The sequence below is a fragment of the Eleginops maclovinus genome, chromosome 9 (genome assembly GCF_036324505.1).
Source record: "Eleginops maclovinus isolate JMC-PN-2008 ecotype Puerto Natales chromosome 9, JC_Emac_rtc_rv5, whole genome shotgun sequence".
NCBI lineage: Eukaryota > Metazoa > Chordata > Actinopteri > Perciformes > Eleginopidae > Eleginops > Eleginops maclovinus.
The window spans coordinates 21,873,569-21,894,930 of NC_086357.1; the positions used below are offsets into that span (position 1 = coordinate 21,873,569).

The 21,362-nt window shown below is 40.9% G+C and overlaps 1 protein-coding gene across 1 annotated transcript in view; it reads left to right on the forward strand.

The window, feature by feature from the left end:
* hcn2b (hyperpolarization activated cyclic nucleotide-gated potassium channel 2b) overlaps positions 1 to 21,362 on the forward strand; it is a 49,167-nt gene that overhangs the window by 17,973 nt on the left and 9,832 nt on the right. The window contains exons 5-7 of the mRNA XM_063892097.1: positions 11,366 to 11,512; positions 14,459 to 14,699; positions 21,146 to 21,310. Of these exons, the coding sequence (XP_063748167.1) occupies positions 11,366 to 11,512; positions 14,459 to 14,699; positions 21,146 to 21,310 (553 nt within the window). The remainder of the gene's footprint in view (positions 1 to 11,365; positions 11,513 to 14,458; positions 14,700 to 21,145; positions 21,311 to 21,362) is intronic.

The window sequence follows — 21,362 nt, forward strand, 5'->3', positions numbered from 1 at the left end:
ATAACATGAATGCTGTGTGACCTCAATTTCACCTCGGTGATGTTTTTCAAAGACAAAGGTTTGGTTTACTCAAAATACATTGTGTTTATGGCGCTTACAGGAACAAAAAATTGCATTTAATTCAACAGAAACATGTCTTTTTAAAGACAATGACCCCCTTAATCTGGATAATCTGTATACTTTAGTGTGCTAATAACTATCTTTTGACCCTTAAAAGCTGTGTGTACTCTGGATTATCCAAAGAGACCAGGAGACATTTTAAGCTGCACTTTAAATACTTTTTATAATGCTTCTAGAAAATAAGTCCTGACATTCTGTATGGTTTTTAAACCTGACACAAAGTCAGTGGCCTCAGAGAGCCCTGCCCAAAAAAACTCACAAACTCAGTAACATCTTTCAAATCCACTTCTGAAGACCCACTCGCAAAGACTTGCTTATGTAATTGCCAGAGAAGTTTAACTTTGTTTTGTTTGCCTGAGCAACTTATAAACGTCTTATTTCATTTTCCTCTTTTGATCCTATTTTCACTTTTTATATCTCCGTTGTGTTTCCTTCTTCATTATCTTGTCTTGTATTATTCTATTCTTGCCTTCAAGCTTTCCTTTTCTGAATGTTATAATAGTTTTTTCAAGTTACATGTCTGTGGGATTTGCAAGAGAGTTAGATCAAGGTTGTACATCAAGACGTGATTAGTGTTTGGCAAAAATGATTCAAAAAACTTCTGGATGGATAGTCATAAAATATTTTGCTTACAACTCTTGACAATAAGTGTTCAAACTTCTTGCCTAATTATTTTATTAGTCCAGGCCCAATCCAGCAATATAGGCCTCGCACATCTTTGCCTTAATGGTCGACTATATTGTAAGTTTTTCTAACCATTCCTCCTACGAATGTCATCTTGTCTTCACCAAATGTGGTCCGTAACTTGGTTGTGTGAACTTTAAAAAGTTTTAAAATTATACTGTAGTTGTTTCCAAATGGAGTTGACATTATTGCTGTAAGTCTCAAGGAAGTGGACTAAAGAGAATAGAGATAAAGGGTAAATAAGCCGCTGAGTCTACGCTGCAGTCTCTGTTTTAAGTCAGTTATGTGTATCTGTACTCTGTCAGCGGTGTGACGTCTGCAGCCATCAGTCCCTGCCATCAGTCTCATTCTGCTCTTCTTCCATGATGCGCAGCAGAGAAATAATGATCAGAGTGGCTTCACCCTGCTAGGCTACACTAGGAAAACTCATCCAACATAACATCCCTCTGCAGTCCCCCGTGACTGTTTGTTCATCATTACCCATTGAAGTGAACCATTGTCAGGGTTGGGGGAAATAGGACCCAAGTGCAGCAACAAGGGAGGCAGGTATGGGTACAAACAAAAGGTGAGCTTTATTCCAAAGCTGTTTTACAAAAATCCAAAGTTAGGTGAAGTCCAGGGCATGAAAAACACTTGACTTGAACACATGCAAGACGATAATCCAGGACATGAAAAACACTTGACTTGAACGACATGAAAGACGATAAATCCAGGGCATGAAAAACACTTGACTTGAACACATGAAGACGATAGGGAAATCCAAGACATGAAAAACGCTTGACTTGATACATGAAAGACGACAACAAACTGACAACAAGACAAGGGAGACAAGGACTATTTGAACATGAGGTAGGGAGCCACAGGTGGAACCAATCAGGGGCGGGGGGTTTGACAATCACAACAGAGAGAAAGCACACAAAGGGAGAAATTCAAGATCTGAAACAAGAGGGAAACAGGTGAGTACAAAATAAAACAGGAAGTGCATGACAGGACTGGACATGAGTGACTTGACTAAACTAAAACATACAGGAGCAACACCTGAAACTAAACAACACATGACATAATATAAACATGACTAACACATTTGACGAGATATAACAGTACCCCCCCCTCTAGGGGTGGATTCCAGACGTCCCAACAAAGTCCCAAAAAATCCAACAGGGTGGGTGGAGGGGGTCTGGAGGAGGGATGCATGACCACGGCTAAAAGGGAGGGTGGAGGGGGTCCGGAGGCGGGATTCAGGCGGACGACCTGGGGGCAAGGCAGAGGATGAGAAGGGTGTCTTGGGCCGACGGCCCACGGGCAAGGCAGAGCATGAGACAAGGTGCGGACAGGCCTTGTGGCAAGGGAACTCCGGAGGCCGGAGACATGGGCGGAGGCCACGGCGAGGGAACTCCGGAGGCCGGAGACATGGGCGGAGACAGGGGCGGAGGCAAGGGCGTAGACCATGGTGAGGGAACTCTGGAGGACGACCTGGAGGACAGTGGAATAGCTCCGGAGGGCGGCGAGACCGTTCCAGAGGACGGCCTGGGAGGTGGCGAGACAGCTCCGGAGGGCGGCCTGGAAGGTGGCGAGACAGCTCCGGAGGACGGCCTGGAAGACAGCGGAATAGCTCCGGAGGGCAGCGAGAAACTTCCGGAGGACGGCCTGGAAGGCGGTGAGACAGCTGTGGAGGACGGTCTGTATGACGGGCTGGACGACGGTGAGACGCCTCTGGACGACGGGCTGTAGGACAGGCTGGAGGACGGCGAGACACCTCTGGACGACGGGCTGTAGGACGGCGAGACGCCTCTGGACGACGGGCTGGACGACGGCGAGACGCCTCTGGAGGAAAGTAAGGAGCACCTGGAGCGGGAGGCGGCAGGGCCACCGAGGAGACAGGAGCACCAGTCGGCGGGACCCCCGACGGGACATGAGCTGTTGTCGGCAGGAGCCCAGTTGGTACTGGCATCAGCGGGACCCCCGAAGAGGCAGGACATGGCTTTGGCGGGAACCCGGGTGGTAATAGTGTTAGCGGGACCCCGGAAGAGGCAGGACATGGCTTTGGCAGGAACCCGGGTGGTAATGGTGTCAGCGGGACCCCGGAAGAAGCAGGTGCAGGGGCCGGCAGCACCACTGACGGGACATGAACTAGAGTCGGCGGGACATGAGCTTCAGTCGGCGGAGCCCCCGACTGGACAGGGACATGGATTGTCAGGACCCCCATCGGAACAGGTGACGGCAGGACCCCCAACGGAGCAGGTGCAGGTGTTGGCAGGACATGAGCTTGAGTCGACGGGACATGAACTAGAGTCGGCGGGACCCCTGACTGGACATAAGCTTGAGTCGGCGGGACCCCGGCCTGGAAGACAGCGGAATAGCTCCGGAGGGCAGCGAGAAACTTCCGGAGGACGGCCTGGAAGGCGGTGAGACAGCTGTGGAGGACGGTCTGTATGACGGGCTGGACGACGGTGAGACGCCTCTGGACGACGGGCTGTAGGACAGGCTGGAGGACGGCGAGACACCTCTGGACGACGGGCTGTAGGACGGCGAGACGCCTCTGGACGACGGGCTGGACGACGGCGAGACGCCTCTGGAGGAAAGTAAGGAGCACCTGGAGCGGGAGGCGGCAGGGCCACCGAGGAGACAGGAGCACCAGTCGGCGGGACCCCCGACGGGACATGAGCTGTTGTCGGCAGGAGCCCAGTTGGTACTGGCATCAGCGGGACCCCCGAAGAGGCAGGACATGGCTTTGGCGGGAACCCGGGTGGTAATAGTGTTAGCGGGACCCCGGAAGAGGCAGGACATGGCTTTGGCAGGAACCCGGGTGGTAATGGTGTCAGCGGGACCCCGGAAGAAGCAGGTGCAGGGGCCGGCAGCACCACTGACGGGACATGAACTAGAGTCGGCGGGACATGAGCTTCAGTCGGCGGAGCCCCCGACTGGACAGGGACATGGATTGTCAGGACCCCCATCGGAACAGGTGACGGCAGGACCCCCAACGGAGCAGGTGCAGGTGTTGGCAGGACATGAGCTTGAGTCGACGGGACATGAACTAGAGTCGGCGGGACCCCTGACTGGACATAAGCTTGAGTCGGCGGGACCCCGGACGGGACAGGCGATGGCTTCGGCGGGACCCCCGGTAGTATTGGCATCGGCTGGACCACCAACGGGACATGAACTACAGTCGGCGGGACATGAGCTTGAGTTAACGGGGCATGAACTTGAGTCGGCGGGACCCCCGACTGGACAGGGACATGGTTCGGCCGGGCCCCCGACTGGAAAGGGACATGGATCGGTGGGACCACCAACGGAACAGGTGTCGGAGGGACCAGCGACTTGACGGGATGAGGAGTTGGCGGGACCCCCGGCAGAACAGGTGACGGCGGGACCCCCAACGCAGCAGGAGCAGGTATGGTGGGACCCCCATCGGAACAGGTGACGGCGGGTCCCCCAACAGAAGAAGAACAGATGTTGGCGGGACCCCTGACGGAACAGGTGTCAGTGGGACCCCCAACTGGACAGGCGACGCTGGGGGCGACTGGCCGGGCCGCCGACAGAACAGGAGTAGCTGGAGTGGGCAGGACTGCACCTGGGAGCATAGCGGCCAGGGCTTGGCCTGGAAACATGGCTGCTAGGGCCGGAACCGCAGCCGGGAACGCGGCTGCTAGGGCCAAAACTTGAGCCGGAAGCGTGGCTGCAGGGGGCTTGACATGAAAAACGCTTGACTTGATACATGAAAGACGACAACGAACTGACAACAAGACAAGGGAGACAAGGACTATTTGAACATGATGTAGGGAGCCACAGGTGGAACCAATCAGGGGTGGGGTTTGACAATCACAACAGGCAGAAAGCACACAAAGGGAGAAATTCAAGATCTGAAACAAGAGGGAAACAGGTGAGTACAAAATAAAACAGGAAGTGCATGACAGGACTGGACATGAGTGACTTGACTAAACTAAAACATACAGGACCAACACCTGAAACTAAACAAGACATGACATAATATAAACATGACTAACAAATTTGACGAGATATAACAACCATGCAATAAGCAGCGCCGTCAGATGACAGACTGAAGACAGAGTTATGGTTGAAGCTAGCCTCTCCAACAAGATAGATTCTTTGTTTAAGATAAAGTAAATCATAGCGACTACACTGACTTGTATTGACACAACACAGAGTAAACACTTAGCGTCATACTCTGAGGCAGAAATGCACAATAGCTCCAGCCCTAAGCGCCGTGTCCTGTATTAGAGGTGTGGATTATTTACTGAGGGCTCCAGAGTTAGACAAAGCATGCTGGGGATGTTTCTGCCTTATCACAATGGATTATGGTGTTTGGTCACTGGCGTGTATAGCAGGTCTAGAAATAGTAACATAAATAGAGACACGCAGAGCCGGAGATAAGAGGGGGGGATGTTAATTAGAAAGACTGTGGAGCAGTTTTTAACTTCGTACAGTTTATTCCACTGCTTTCTATAGGACTGAAAGAGATTCGCCCCTTCAACCATTCATCCGTTCGTTTCATCTAGTATTTCAGAGGTTAATCCATTACTTATTGCTAATTATTTGACCTGCTTATCCATTCCCTTAAGTTAATTATATTAATTTGTTCATCCATTATCAATTAAACAAACCGTTAATTACGTTTGTGACCTGTGGCTTATTATTTTATCTGTTTATCCATTACTTTTGGTAAATTATTTGACATCTTTTAACCAATTGTTCAATTTGATTATCTATTACTTAAAGCTGTTTATGTCAGGTGCATTTTTTTACTTTTGTATTCACTATTTAAAATATATTTCATTTGTTTAATCATCACTTACCACTATTTTTTTCAACTGTTCACTTTTAGGTGTATATATTATTATTTTGTATTCCTTATTTCAAGCAAATTATTTTCTAAATATCACAGGCTTTAATCGACATCCTTTGAGCTAATTAATTTGTTTATTGATTACTTTTAACTAGTTATCTCACCCCAATCTCTTTCTTTTACTTCCTTCTTAATGTGTCCATTACTTATGGCTAAGATAGTTTCTTTTTTAAATGACCAAGCCTCTCTAATAGGTGACAAATACCCTGGTTTGGCATCCTGGTTCTTAATAATTTAATTCGAATATGATCTGGCTGGAGTCTCGGAGATGTGTTCCTCCATTTGTAGATGTGTTTCTCCATTAAAAGTATATTTAAGTGAGGTGGTTACAGCAGCTTTGTTTTCTCTTGTCCCACCCTCCTTCACGTTGAGGTGACGGCTGCCTTCATCCCGTGTTTCTCCGCGACACTACCCCTATTCCTCACTCCAGCCCTCCCCTGCTTCATATGTCCATTTGCCCTTGACTATTGGGCAATACACCATCTGCCACCAGTACCAAACACGGACAGAAGGCATTAGCTATTATGTAACTGAAATCCTGCTCCTCCACCCCATTACTTCCTCCCCTTCAGGAGCCATAGAGCGGCATGTCCAAATTGTAGTGAGAGGAGGGACATGTGTCCCCAGGGGCCTCTGGTGATGAACACTGGGCAGTAACAACAGAAAAAGAGTGACTGAGGAACTGCTCACTTTATAACCTGGCTGACTGCTAAGGGTCTCTGACACTTATCAAATATCTAATTAAATTCACGGTTCACTAACTTGCTTTTCCTTGAGTTTTCAACCACATCTCATAGTCAGATATGGTTGACAGCTCTATAAATAGTTAGTGCACCTCGAGTTAAGATTTGTTTCTGGATGGCTACTTTCTCCATAGTCAATAAGGTAGTTTGAGAGTAGGTATTGCCCTCATCAAATGGTATGATATCGAGGGAATGACAGGCTTTCCTCTCCCTCCCTCCCTCCCTCCCTCTCCCAGTTACTGAAACTACTTTGATTCAACTATAAATATCCTTCAAATTTCTCACTCTTTCAAAGATCTTTGATCCGGCCATTACAATATATGCCTATAAAGGAAAATTTGCCCTCCATTTATTGCAAATTATTACTATTTTGTAACAGAAACTCTTTGTTTTCTTGTTTGCATGTTGATATGTGTAAGTTTGTCTGTGCTCATAATTTATTGAGTTTATGGATACTTCTGATGTCAACTTTTAAACATGTAGGACACGCACACACGCACTCACACGCACTCACACACACACACACACACACACACACACACACACACACACACACACACACACACACACACACACACACACACACACACACACACACACACACATACACCCACTCTCGCACACACAGATAGGACTTGTCACATCCTGAGCCCTGATGCTCAGTGACATGGCACATTAATAGGAAGGCCAATTCAATTTCTCCCTCTGTGGCAGCTTACAGTGACAGCCATGCATCATGCTCGCAAGCCACCAACTCGGGGCTTTATGTCCCATAAAAAAACCTCTGTGCGGCCCTTAACTAAGTCCTCGGGCGGAGAGGAACAGATTGGATTTCAGAAATGTAATGCAATGGTAGTGTTACACAAGTACTGGGAGAGGATCTAAGTATAGTCTTAACTTCATAACCCAACCACGAAATCTGATTCTACAAAATGGACACTGTATTATAAAGACAGTTGGATGTCATGTGTGTCGGACATGTGAGTATTTTACGTGTAGTGTTTGGGAATGTTTAAAGTTCTGCTTCTGAAATGTGCCAACTATAAGGGTACATATTCATTGTAGAAGTGAGTATCTTGCTATAAATGTGAGGATTGGTTCATGGATTATGGTTATTTTTCTTTGACTTTGTTTGTGGGTTATTCAGTGTAACTCAGATCATCATGATTAAAAGTTCAGGAGATCAGGCAGCGTCATGCCCTCCGTAGATCATGACAATGTGCTAACACAGTATGCATTACATTACAGCGTCCACAATATATTTTCTTTTTGATTCTATTTCCAGCCAAACAGAATTTGTCATATTTAATTCAGCTTCACTATAACTGTGTCCTACTCCACATTTTGTAGCCTAAAAGTAGTAAGAGTAGTTTTTTGACTTTTTGCAACATGACGACTTTGGAGACTCACTCCCATTTCACTGACTTTGAGTGACATGGTCACTAATCTAAAACTAATGCTGAGAAAATCAGAAAGTCAATAAGACTCAGCTCCTTCAGCAACCACTTATAAAATAGTGGGGTATAGAGAGAGAGAGTTGTCATTTCAGTTTAATTGAGACCGCATCACACTGAATCCTGAGGCAGGAGACATTTATTGGAAGCCTCCCAGTTTATCCCAACGCTTGATTAAAAAAGCTGGATTCTCGGGACAGTGGCGGCATCTTTATTTGTTACTGACACACGGCAAATAGGAAGGAATTTGTGAAGTCTAACGAGAATTGCTTCAGTCTTTTTTTGTACAACTTGGTGGGTTAAAGAAACACACATTTGGGGAATCCCCTCCTTAACTTTTCTATTAAAAAGAAAGTTCAGATTGTTTTTCAGATAATGTCTTTACCTTCAAGATGTGTTCCAAATGTGTATATATGGTTGAAGATGAAACCAAGTAAGGGTTCATTTTGCGCTGCCATGTGGTTTCCTGCTAAATAAACCATGGACAAAGGCAATTAATTAAGACTGAATGAGATGGGATTAAAACTGCTTTACGTAAGAAGGAAGAAGATGCGGTTAATTGTTTTCCAGATGTCATTTCATGATGTGGTTCATTAAAGTAACTTACACACTAGGATTTTCATTTTGTCATGTAGAGGCAATGCTATTTCTGTATTCATTCTGTAGTCTATACATCACAATGGAGAACAGAATGACACTGGGCAATTGTTAGGGAAAAGTGTTTAAAAGAGATAGGGAAATGGAAAGAAAGAGTGTGGGGAATATGTGAACTAAAAGCAAAAAGAGAAGGATTATAGGACATGGAGTGGATTTATAGTTGTTTAAAAGTAAATTAAGTTTTCCTGAAAATAGGGACGTATATCACTCTCTTTCACCAACGCTGCAACTCTTACAATAAAGCCGGTTTTCTCTCCCACTGCTCTATATTATGCAGGATAATCCTACTGTATGGAAACAAAATTAATGCTGTCCTACCATGACAGCCAGTGTGTCCTGTAGAAAGGATAATGTAATTTACTGTGACACCAAAGCCACCAGGGCCAAGCCTTCATTTTCTCCTCTAACCCATATGTCACCTAACAGTGTCACACAATGTAATTTCCTACACAGAGAGCCACACTATACTATGTACGTGTCATCGCCTGTTACAAGCAAGGTCACTGACAGCACCCCGACTGGTCTCCATACAGGGTATAAATCCTGATGGCCTGGTTCTCAGAGGCAGGAATGTATAGGCTCTCTAGATGATTAAAGAACTGGATGTAGATTGTAAAGAGAGGCTAAAGATTTATTTTTAAACCTACTGCAAATGTGTTCATATGATTCTTTTTGGGGGTTTCTATTGGCCTTCCAGTGACTTAATGAGATACAGTTATGTGCCAAATTAAAGGAAAAATCTCAAATAAAGTTGGGAGTCATCACACGCCATTGACCTAGAGTTTCCATGTCTCTAAATGGGTTTTAAAACATTTCCTTTCATGTCATATTGCCCACTGGTAGGTATAGCATGTTAATGTCATCTAAACTGACTCTGTAGTGGGAAATGTCCACATGTATCCAACCGGTTTAAACGGCGAAGTTTTATTCTGTCATATTCAGATTTCTTCGTAGGTGTTTTTCTTCTGTTGGGGTTAAACTTATGAAAACTGACAGCCGTGATAACCATAACTTCAAAACTGGAAGGTAAACGAGTTATAACTCTTCTGATTAATATAGACGTTGCCAAACCACAGGTGGGCTGTAAACAACGACAGCTTTGCTTGACAGGGTGCAATCAATTCATTTTTTCTTTTACTTTCACTGACAGTAAGTGGCACTGCATGGCTGTTTGAGCTCTGCTTATCTAAACTTAACATGTTAGCTCTGTATAGAAGAGTTGAGCTGAGTTTTGTATTTTTCGGTGCGGTGCTGTTCTCCTTTGACCCTCTGCTTGAAACCTACCACTTATCCAATTGACAGTTTATCCCCCAGACGGATGACTTACAATGCTTAACACAAACACATGCGCTTGGGAGCGAGGCAGACCTTACGTAACACTTTAAAGTTGCTCCAACAACAGGGCCATGTGTTGCACAGTATTGATCGCTGTTTAAAAAACTGATTTGGGTCCATAAACAACTCCTTTTCCTTCTTGAATGTCGTATACTTGTTTAATGGGATATTGGCTTTGTTTATGGTGAGTCTGATTGTGATATAAAAAGGAAGTTCACAGCACTAGTTGGATTAGATGAGCGGTCAGATTCAATTTATTGTCATTGCACAGCACAAGTACAGAGACAACGAAATGCAGTTAGCTTAGCATCTAACCATAAATGCAAAAAAGCAGTAAAATGCAATGTAACGTGTGATTTAAGTATCATAATAAGATATATAAAGAAGCCAAAGGGGTTGGTTAGTTGGTTAGTTGTTGTAAAACAGAAATCATGTGTCCATTTTCCCCCTCAGGAGTTTGTTATTTGTATGTAGCATATACTGTTTATTTTCAGTTTACATTGGAAGGTGTTGTTGTGTGACATCGCCATAAATTGCCCCATCTTCTCGGTATAAATAAAGCTAATCAAAGGGGCCATTGGCATACAGTGAATGTGAAGATTCATTTCCCAATTCACACAGTGCCATGCAATTCCACCTCGCAGCAGAAGCTGTACAGTAGATCCAGCTGCTATTTTCACAGGGAATCCAGGCATGAAATGTGTTATGGAGCGGCATAATGAGTTGAGGGAAGTGGACACTCAGGTTGCATGTGATGCAGATAAACATAACGGTGGCGTATATGTGATGGTGTGAATCATATGGGTGAGCAGACACGATGCGCTGCTGCCAGCCAACCTCCATATACTGCTCTTTTTTTTCTATCCACATAGTTACATATTTATCAACCCCAACATAAATAACAAACGTCTTCCTCTCTCAGAATAGTAACCCGGGTACACAAATGCCCACTGTTCAATTTAATTATTTACCTATGTATCTCTTATTGACTAACCAGATCATGGATGAGTTGTTTCATATATTTCACTCATGAAAACCCAAAACAATAATAGATATTTTCCATTTGAAAGCCTGATTATATTTGCTGTTCGTTTGTCCCTTCAAAATAAAACATTTAGTCACACCAAAGTTTGTTTATTAGGATGTCCAATAGCAGTGTCTTCCTACTCAGAACACAGTAGAGCGTGATGAATCCTTGAGGGATTTACATAGCTGTCATGTTTCTTTAACAGCTTCATCACAGCTTTCCTCATAGCTACAAGATATAAATGGGTCACAGGATCTTCATGTATGCAGAGCTGTACATCCCAGTATCGGCACACATGAAAGCTACAGCTGATGATTGAGCAAAAGTATTTTTGGGTATAAATGTGAAATGAGAGGTGTGCTGCAAAGTAGGACATACTTCAAAACTTTTCCCGACACAATTAAGAATAGAGATGCTGAATCTTGATTTCATTGATTTATGCTTCTGTTTCTCTTCACCTCTTTCCCTCTCCATCCTACAGTACAAACAAGTGGAGCAGTACATGTCGTTCCACAAGTTACCAGCAGACTTCCGACAGAAAATCCATGACTACTACGAGCACAGATACCAGGGCAAAATGTTTGACGAAGAGAGCATCCTGGAGGAGCTAAATGAGCCTCTGCGCCAGGTATGAAAACAGCAAGGCATAATGTGCTCATACACAGGCAAACAGATCCAGACTTCTCTTCATCGTTTTAGATATAAACTCTTCGTTATTTACTTTCTTACTTCTTAAAGTAATTAAGATTTCCATGCACCCAAGAGTTGATTTTCCTACTGCCAGTGAGGATTGTTTACTGTGGTTAACAATAAGCAATGGTATGCTTCAGGACACTTCAGGTAACAGAAAATGAGGACAACATTGGGGTACTCAAATTAAGAACATAAATGACATCGGTAGCACTTTATAATAACCATTCCCTATAAATGGTCAATTAATGGCTTATTAATGAACAACTAATGGCTTATTTAAGTATTTAGAAATGATATAATGATAGTTAGTTAATTATTGTTAACCGTTACTAAGCTATTTATTAATGGTCAATTAATGGCTTATTAATGAACAACTAATGGCTTATTTAAGTATTTAGAAATTATATAATGATAGTTAGTTAATTATTGTTAACCGTTACTAAGCTATTTATTGCAAGTACTTTGCAAACCATTTACAATATTTTGTCAGATGGCCATTATAAAGTTGCAGCTGGTGATAGTTACACCATATTGATTGCTAATGAGTAATTTGTAGAGTGTATATTAGTTATCTATAAGAATTATCAAGATGGTCATTCTAAAGTTGCCACCGATGGGAATTCATTAAAAGTATGTTGTCTGTAAACCATCTATAAACACTGTCAAGATGGCTATTCTAAAGTTGCCATCGATGTGAAGTTATTGAAAGTATGTTGTCTGTAAACCATCTATAAACACTGTCAAGATGGCTATTCTAAAGTTGCCATCGATGAGAACTGCAATTGCAAAATATAAATCAATGGGTTAAATTGCAAATGACACTAAAAATGATAGATTAATAGTATTAACAGACATAAGAGCTGATTTCACGGTCAGGTTCAGACATTTATTGAACTTAAAGTGAAGTTAAGACAAACATATGGCAAGTAACCAAAACATGACTCGCCGATTAAAAATAATAAAAAACAAGTAAAAAATATTGAGGTCTTGACACAAATAACAACCCTCCTTTAAAGCGATCCAATGTAGCATTTGTACCTTAAAATAACAGCTTGAAAAAAATTGAGCGGCTAGAATGACTTTTAATATGACGATTTGCCTCTCTTTCATGCCCATCGGGGGTCTGAGGTGAGATAACTGCGCTATGTAACTTTGCTAGACCGGGCCGGGAGATGAGCGGAAGTACTTCGACTTGCTTTCTGGCACACCTACCGCAATAACAAATAGACCCCCTCCACGCACCCAGGTATAAGGAGAAGCAAGCGCAGCATTGTCAGTACATCATCATGGCAGAGGCACCGAAGAAAAAGAAGACGTTGACTGATGAAGCAAGGAAGAGAAAGAGAGAGGCCGACAGTGTCGTAAACGTACGTTACCTCCAAGCCTGTAGGGGGAGCTCCATAATGGGCTTTTTGACAAGTTCCGTTGGATCGCTTTAATAAATGTGCGCGTGTGTGTGTGAGAGTGAGAGACAGAGGCCCTTTAAAGAAACAGTCCACCGTACTTTACCAATGAAATATGTTCTTCTCAGAAGTGAGACGAGATGATACATACCTCTCCCAGCGTTGTGCGACCTCCCAGTCAGTCAGACGCGCTGTCACTCCTGTTAGCATTTGTAGCTAGACCATGAGCTAGACTCAGCATGGCCAACGGTAAGTTTAAGCCCCGAAATTTACCGTTGGCCATGCTGAGTCTAGCTGTTCTCTGTCTCTCACTCTCACACACACACGCGCACATTTATTAAAGGAGGGTTGTTATTTGTGTCAAGACCTCAATATTTTTTACTTGTTTTTTATTATTTTTAATCGGCGAGTCATGTTTTGGTTACTTGCCATATGTTTGTCTTAACTTCACTTTAAGTTCAATAAATGTCTGAACCTGACCGTGAAATCAGCTCTTATGTCTGTTAATACTATTAATCTATCATTTTTAGTGTCATTTGCAATTTAACCCATTGATTTATATTTTGCAATTGCAGTTCTCATCGATGGCAACTTTAGAATAGCCATCTTGACAGTGTTTATAGGTTTACAGACAACATACTTTCAATAACTTCACATCGATGGCAACTTTAGAATAGCCATCTTGACAGTGTTAATAGATGGTTTACAGACAACATACTTTCAATAACTTCACATCGATGGCAACTTTAGAATAGCCATCTTGACAGTGTTTATAGATGGTTTACAGACAACATACTTTTAATGAATTCCCATCGGTGGCAACTTTAGAATGACCATCTTGGTAATTCTTAAAGATAACTAATATACACTCTACAAATTACTCATTAGCAATCAATATGGTGTAACTATCACCAGCTGCAACTTTATAATGGCCATCTGACAAAATATTGTAAATGGTTTGCAAAGTACTTGCAATAAATAGCTTAGTAACGGTTAACAATAATTAACTAACTATCATTATATAATTTCTAAATACTTAAATAAGCCATTAGTTGTTCATTAATAAGCCATTAATTGACCATTAATAAATAGCTTAGTAACGGTTAACAATAATTAACTAACTATCATTATATCATTTCTAAATACTTAAATAAGCCATTAGTTGTTCATTAATAAGCCATTAATTGACCATTTATAGGGAATGGTTATTATAAAGTGCTACCATGACATCTTACAATCACGTGTTCACCCAGAATCAATTGTGAAATCAACTTCCTGAGATGCCAATGTAAAATACTCCTAAAACTAATAATGCTGAATCACCTATTCTCCACAACTCACTGTTGCCATTGGTGTTGGTATTCATGCGGTGCAACCTTTAAACATTGCTGCATGGAAAACACATGTACCATGCCTGCCTGCCTGCCAATCCCTTACCCTAACATTCTGATCCACCGCTGTTTCCTGTTCCAATTTAGGAAATTGTCAACTTCAACTGCCGTAAGCTGGTGGCCTCCATGCCGCTGTTTGCCAATGCTGATCCCAACTTTGTGACAGCCATGCTGACCAAGCTGAGGTTTGAGGTCTTCCAGCCTTTAGACTACATCATCAGAGAGGGCACCATCGGCAAGAAGATGTACTTCATCCAGCACGGCGTGGTCAGCGTCCTCACCAAAGGGAGCATCGGCATGAAGCTGATGGACGGCTCCTACTTTGGAGGTATGTCACTAAATCTGTCACCTTAGTATCATCAGAACTCGAGTAAATTGATCCACTTTCTTGTTCCTAGGGAGGGCCAAGGACCTGATTGCACCTCAAACCTAGAAATCCACGTGTCTCCTTTGTGGAGGACATAACATTGGGGCCTTTATTTCAAACACCATACAGTATATGCAGTTTGTTTGAGTCCTAATGTACTGTGGAAAGCACATCAGGGCTTTCTAGTGCTGTAACACACAGGGGGGTATGCCCAACAGAGCACATGTAAAGTCTTTCAGACGTGGTAATGTTAGCAAACACGCTTTATGGCAGTAAGGGAGTCAAATAAGTGGTCAAATATATAAAGATACAGATGTTTCTGTTCTTCACAAGGATGCTGTTTTTTTTATTTATGAGTCTTAATATATGATAGAAAGATGTTAGGACTCTGTGTTCATTTTAAGCCTCTCAGAATACAAATTTTAACCCAGATCCTTTGCGGGGGACTGGAAAACAGAGCAATGAGTGAGACAGAAAAGAAGCATTGAGGGTTTGGGTTTTAATTCATTTTTTCTCCAAAATTCATCAAATGCAAAATAATTAAAAATAACGTTGAATATTTTTTAATAGCAAATGTTGTCTTACTTTGCCTTTTAACTTTGTTTTCCGAGTTAGGACGATCACTTACCCGAGTAAAATAAAAACAGAACTGCATAGAACAGTATTGAATAAAATAGAATAGAACAACATCTATAAGAATAGAACATTACACAGCAGGAACATGTCTCCATGATATTCTATTCTATTCTATTCTGTTCTATTCTGTTCTATTCCGTTCTGTTCTGTTCTACTCTGTTCTATTCTATTCTGTTCTATTCTGTTCTATTCTGTTCTATTCCGTTCTGTTCTGTTCTACTCTGTTCTATTCTATTCTGTTCTATTTTGTTCTATTCTGTTCTATTCCGTTCTGTTCTATTCTGTTCTGTTCTACTCTGTTCTATTCTATTCTGTTCTATTCTGTTCTATTCTGTTCTATTCTATTCTGTTCTGTTCTACTCTGTTCTATTCTGTTCTATTCTGTTCTATTCTATTCTGTTCTATTCTATTCTGTTCTGTTCTACTCTGTTCTATTCCGTTCTGTTCTATTCTATTCTATTCCGTTCTGTTCTATTCTGTTCTGTTCTACTCTGTTCTATTCTGTTCTATTCTGTTCTATTCTGTTCTATTCTATTCTGTTCTGTTCTACTCTGTTCTATTCCGTTCTGTTCTATTCTATTCTATTCCGTTCTGTCCTATTCTATTCCGTTCTGTTCTATTCTATTCTATTCTATTCTATTCTATTCAGTTCTATTCTATTCTATTCTGTTCTATTCTATTCTGTTCTATTCTGTTCTATTCTATTCTGTTCTATTCTGTTCTATTCTATTCTGTTCTGTTCTATTCTATTCTATTCTATTCTGTTCCATTCCATTCCATTCTGTTCTGTTCTATTCTATTCTATTCCGTTCTGTTATGTTCTATTCTATTCTATTCCGTTCTATTCTATTCGGTTCTATTCTATTCTATTCCGTTATGTTATGTTCTGTTCTATTCTGTTCTATTCTATTCCGTTCTATTTTATTCTATTCTATTCCGTTCTATTCTATTCGGTTCTATTCTATTCTATTCCGTTATGTTATGTTCTGTTCTATTCTGTTCTATTCTATTCCGTTCTATTCTATTCTATTCTATTCTATTCTATTCTGTTCTATTCTGTTCTATTCTATTCTATTTTATTCTATTCTGTTCTATTCCGTTCTATTCTATTCTATTCTGTTTTATTCTATTCTATTCTGTTCTATTCTGTTCTATTCTGTTCTATTCCGTTCTATTCCATTCCATTCCATTCTGTTCTATTCTATTCTGTTATGTTCTGTTCTGTTCTATTCTATTCTATTCTATTCTGTTCTGTTCCATTCCATTCCATTCTGTTCTATTCTATTCTGTTATGTTATGTTCTGTTCTATTCTGTTCTATTCTGTTCTATTCTGTTCTATTCTATTCGGTTCTATTCTATTCTATTCCGTTATGTTATGTTCTGTTCTATTCTGTTCTATTCTATTCCGTTCTATTCTATTCTATTCTATTCTATTCTGTTCTATTCTGTTCTATTCCGTTCTATTCCATTCCATTCCATTCTGTTCTATTCTATTCTGTTATGTTCTGTTCTGTTCTATTCTGTTCTATTCTGTTCTATTCTGTTCTATTCTATTCGGTTCTATTCTATTCTATTCCGTTATGTTATGTTCTGTTCTATTCTGTTCTATTCTATTCCGTTCTATTCTATTCTATTCTATTCTATTCTATTCTGTTCTATTCCGTTCTATTTTATTCTATTCTATTCCGTTCTATTCTATTCGGTTCTATTCTATTCTATTCCGTTATGTTATGTTCTGTTCTATTCTGTTCTATTCTATTCCGTTCTATTCTATTCTATTCTATTCTATTCTGTTCTATTCTGTTCTATTCTATTCTATTTTATTCTATTCTATTCTATTCTGTTCTATTCTATTCCGTTCTATTCTATTCTATTCTGTTTTATTCTGTTCTATTCTGTTCTATTCCGTTCTATTCCATTCCATTCCATTCTGTTCTATTCTATTCTGTTATGTTCTGTTCTGTTCTATTCTATTCTATTCTATTCCGTTCCGTTCTGTTATGTTCCATTCCATTCCATTCTGTTCTATTCTATTCTATTCCGTTCCGTTCTGTTATGTTCCATTCCATTCCATTCTGTTCTGTTCTATTCTATTCTATTCTGTTCTATTCTATTCTGTTCTATTCTATTCTATTCCGTTCTGTTATGTTCTAGTCTGTTCTATTCTGTTCTATTCTATAGTACTCTGTTCTATGCTTTTCTATTCCATTCCATTCTGTTCTATTCTATTATATTCTGTTCTGTTCTGTTCTGTTCTATTCTATTCTGTTCTGTTCTATTCTATTCTATTCTGTTCTATTATGTTCTATTCTGTTCTATTCTATTCTATTCTGTTCTGTTCTGTTCTGTTCTGTTCTATTCTATTCTGTTCTATTCTGTTCTATTCTGTTCTATTCCATTCTGTTATGTTCTATGCTGTTCTATTATGTTCTATTCTGTTCTATTCTATTCTATTCCATTCTGTTCTATTCTTTTTTATTTTGTTCTGTTTTATTGTATCCAGTTCTATGCGTCCAGGCATGGGTATTTCACACAACGAGACCCAGTGGAATCCACTTCAGTGATATCACAGATGTGTGTTTACTAATCAGATATGAATCTTAGCAACAAACAGTTCAAGTTCAAACTCAGTGTTACCTCACAGCCTCCTCTGTCCCATTTTCCCCAGCTGTCTTTTGCTGTTTGGAAACATGTTGGTTGTGTGTTGCTGTTGGCAAACATAAACCCACATTCATTTGTGAGGTCATGGTTTGGGCTGCATTTTCTTTTACATGTGGTGACCCACAGATACCTGGCAGTTATGTCGCTGCTATGCTGCCCAGGGCGCTGTTGGAGAGGCACGGACACAGGGCACACACCCATGCACATACACACTCACACCCATACACACATCCTATTAATAACAGCTAATTAGCACAGCACAGCAGCTATGGCAGGGCTAGTTGTAATGTCAAGCAAAGATTGTTCATGAAGGGAATCACAGGTCTCCCTTCACATAACTTGGATTGCTTGGAGTGAAGGGACAACACAACCCCTGCAGTGTGTCTGTGGTAAAATCTCTCAATTAGTAAGTAGCAGTAAGTACTTGGTGATGCCAGGTCAAACATGTCCTCAGCTCTAATTCATATTTTTAGATTTTAGCTGTGTTGACAGTGATTAAAAACATCAGGTCTCAGTTCAACAGTAATACAGTATTCTATAACATGAGCCAAGACCTGCCTTTAACATTTCTTGGCCTGAACTACATTTCTGTACATATTTCTCAATGACAAATCCTTCGCTAAATTGCATAGATTTTTGTATAAAGAGATTAAGATAAAGGCAGAGTTTGGAAGCAGTTTTCTGTGGCTGTAAAAGCAGCTTAATCTGCAGCATAGACTTGTATAAAATTGCTGTCTGGCAGAACAACTTCATTGGTTCATTACACATCTGCTTTTGTACAGTTTAATATGTACTGTCTGGGAATTAGCACACATTTGTATTTTTGCTGTGTTTACTGGACTGAACTACCAAAATCTTGTAATTCAAACATTTATTTAAACAATATAACAGATGGAGAGGCTTATGTGGTTCACAGATTATCTATAAACCCACGTATATTTTCTGAATCTAGAAGACTAGAGTTAGGTGAAGAATATTGTTGTATTTGTGACAGAAAAAAGTTTCCCGTGCAAACACAAAACAACCATAAAGAAACATCATATTTAAGGATGATAGTTACTCTGCTACAAATGGTGACCAAGTGGTTTGAAAAGCTTTTTAATAGAGCTCTGATGGTTATAATAATAATATTCTCTCGCAGCACGTCCTATTAATGATAAAATAATATGTAAATGGCTGTGGGATGTAGCAGGAATATATAATTTCCCGAGTGACAATTTATGAAAGACACTCTTGGGCTTCTTGTGGATCTGAGGACAGTTTTTCCACAAGTCCAAACTTTATAATGCTTAAAACCTTCAACTTTAGTATGTAAGAAAACTGATAAACATTCTGCTTTAGAGTGATGTTTCACTGACTCTTACCTTATTTGGCTACTATTCAGTATCACCAACATGTCCATCAATAGACTGAGTAGTGGTATGATTCTGTTTAAAGTGCATCACACTGTACATCCTTTTACTTACATTACCGCAGTTGACCATGAGGAACATAACATACAGTAAGAGGTACAGCGTCCATCTGCGTATGCTATTAATTATTAATCTACAGAGGAACTATAAATCCTTTATCAGAGAGGCAGAAAACATGGTCACACTCAAGGTCACCCTTTATTGATCCCTGGATAAAGAGCTGCTGTAACCTGACTCAAAGGCAGTGAATGTAAGTAGGTGTTTGTGAATGAATCAGTTGTAAAGAGACGGTGTTTGTGTTCATTTCTAAAGATTAACACTGGATGCTGTTGCATAGGTCCTATCAATACTTACATCTTACATTTTTATTTTTGCTTAAAAAAAGATTGAAACATTGGGAAATACACTATTTTGCTACTTCAGATATAGATGATAAGATTAATACATCTTTATGCGTAGGCCTACATTAAATATGAAGCTAGTGCCAGCCGATAGTTAGCTAAGCTAGCACACAAAATGAAAACAGGCAGCCCGCCTCTGTTAAATCTTGCCGTCCAACTCCTTTGAATAAAAGAAACTAAGCATATTTCCCAAAATGTCAAACTAGTCCTCTAATGAACATTGCAAGACTCCACGGCAATGGTTGCCAGGTTCCTGTTGTTAACTAATTCTTGAACTTTAGCTGCCATCTGTGAAAACCACATAAGAATTCGTTTTTTTTAGTTCAAGATTAAAGTCAGAGTTCTAAGCAAAAGGTCAAAATACTTACAGAAATCTGATTCAAAATATTGGGATTCTGAGATCAAAGTCAGAATTGTTGGATTCAAGTCTGATTCTGACTTCAATCTCAGCAACCTAAAAAAATCACCATGATCTAAAAAAAAAACCTAATCCTCTTCCATAAGTTACTGTAATCAAGTTATTATTATTATTATTATTTTATTTATACTTTCATTACGTATAACAGCACTGTCTTAAAAATAATAAGGTGACTAAAAATGGAAACCACATAATAAAGGCAACCAAAAGTGAATGCCTGGTTGTCAACCATGCAAACTTTTTAAAAAGTTGGTGTTGAGCTCTGTAATATTTTGGATTTGTTGTATATTTATATACTTTCCAATGACATGCGTAGGATTTTGATTCCCCCTTGGTTTGCTTTGTGCAGCTGCAGACATCACAGTCATGAACAGACAGTCCCAGTGCATTCCACTATAGCACCTGTATTCATGTCCTTAACATAGTGTCCTTCTGTTTCGTTATTTTTCTACCCTTCCCGACACATAGCCAGAGGAGGTCGACCTTTCATGGGAGTAAAAGAAGGGCATATAGTTGTCAAGACAACCGTGGGAAGCAACAAGGGGAACAACTGAATGTAATGAAGCTTAGCTGAACATCTCCAAATATAGAGTGTGCTCCCTTCACACAGCTGTCAGCGCTGTGCCAGTGCTGGGGGACAGATTCAGTTTTACTGTCAGTGGGTCACCCTGGCTACACACAACCTCTGCGCACATGTACTACCTCTGATCACACATTAGCTCAAAGCCTAGAGTTCTGGGATGTCACTTTCAGACTCCTCAACATATATCCTGATGTTTATTACCCATGTTTTTTTCTCGGGGAATGCCACTGAAATCTGTCCGTTTTGTTTTTTTTAACTGACCATCTCCTGTCTGCGCTCTCTTTCACCTCTCCAGAGATTTGTCTGCTGACCCGTGGCAGACGGACGGCCAGCGTGCGAGCGGACACATACTGTCGCCTGTACTCGCTCTCTGTGGACAACTTCAACGAGGTGCTGGAGGAGTATCCCATGATGAGGAGGGCCTTTGAGACGGTTGCCATTGACAGATTGGACAGGATAGGTAAGAATGCCAACTCGATTTGTAATGACCCAGAAAAGTAAACTTTATCTGA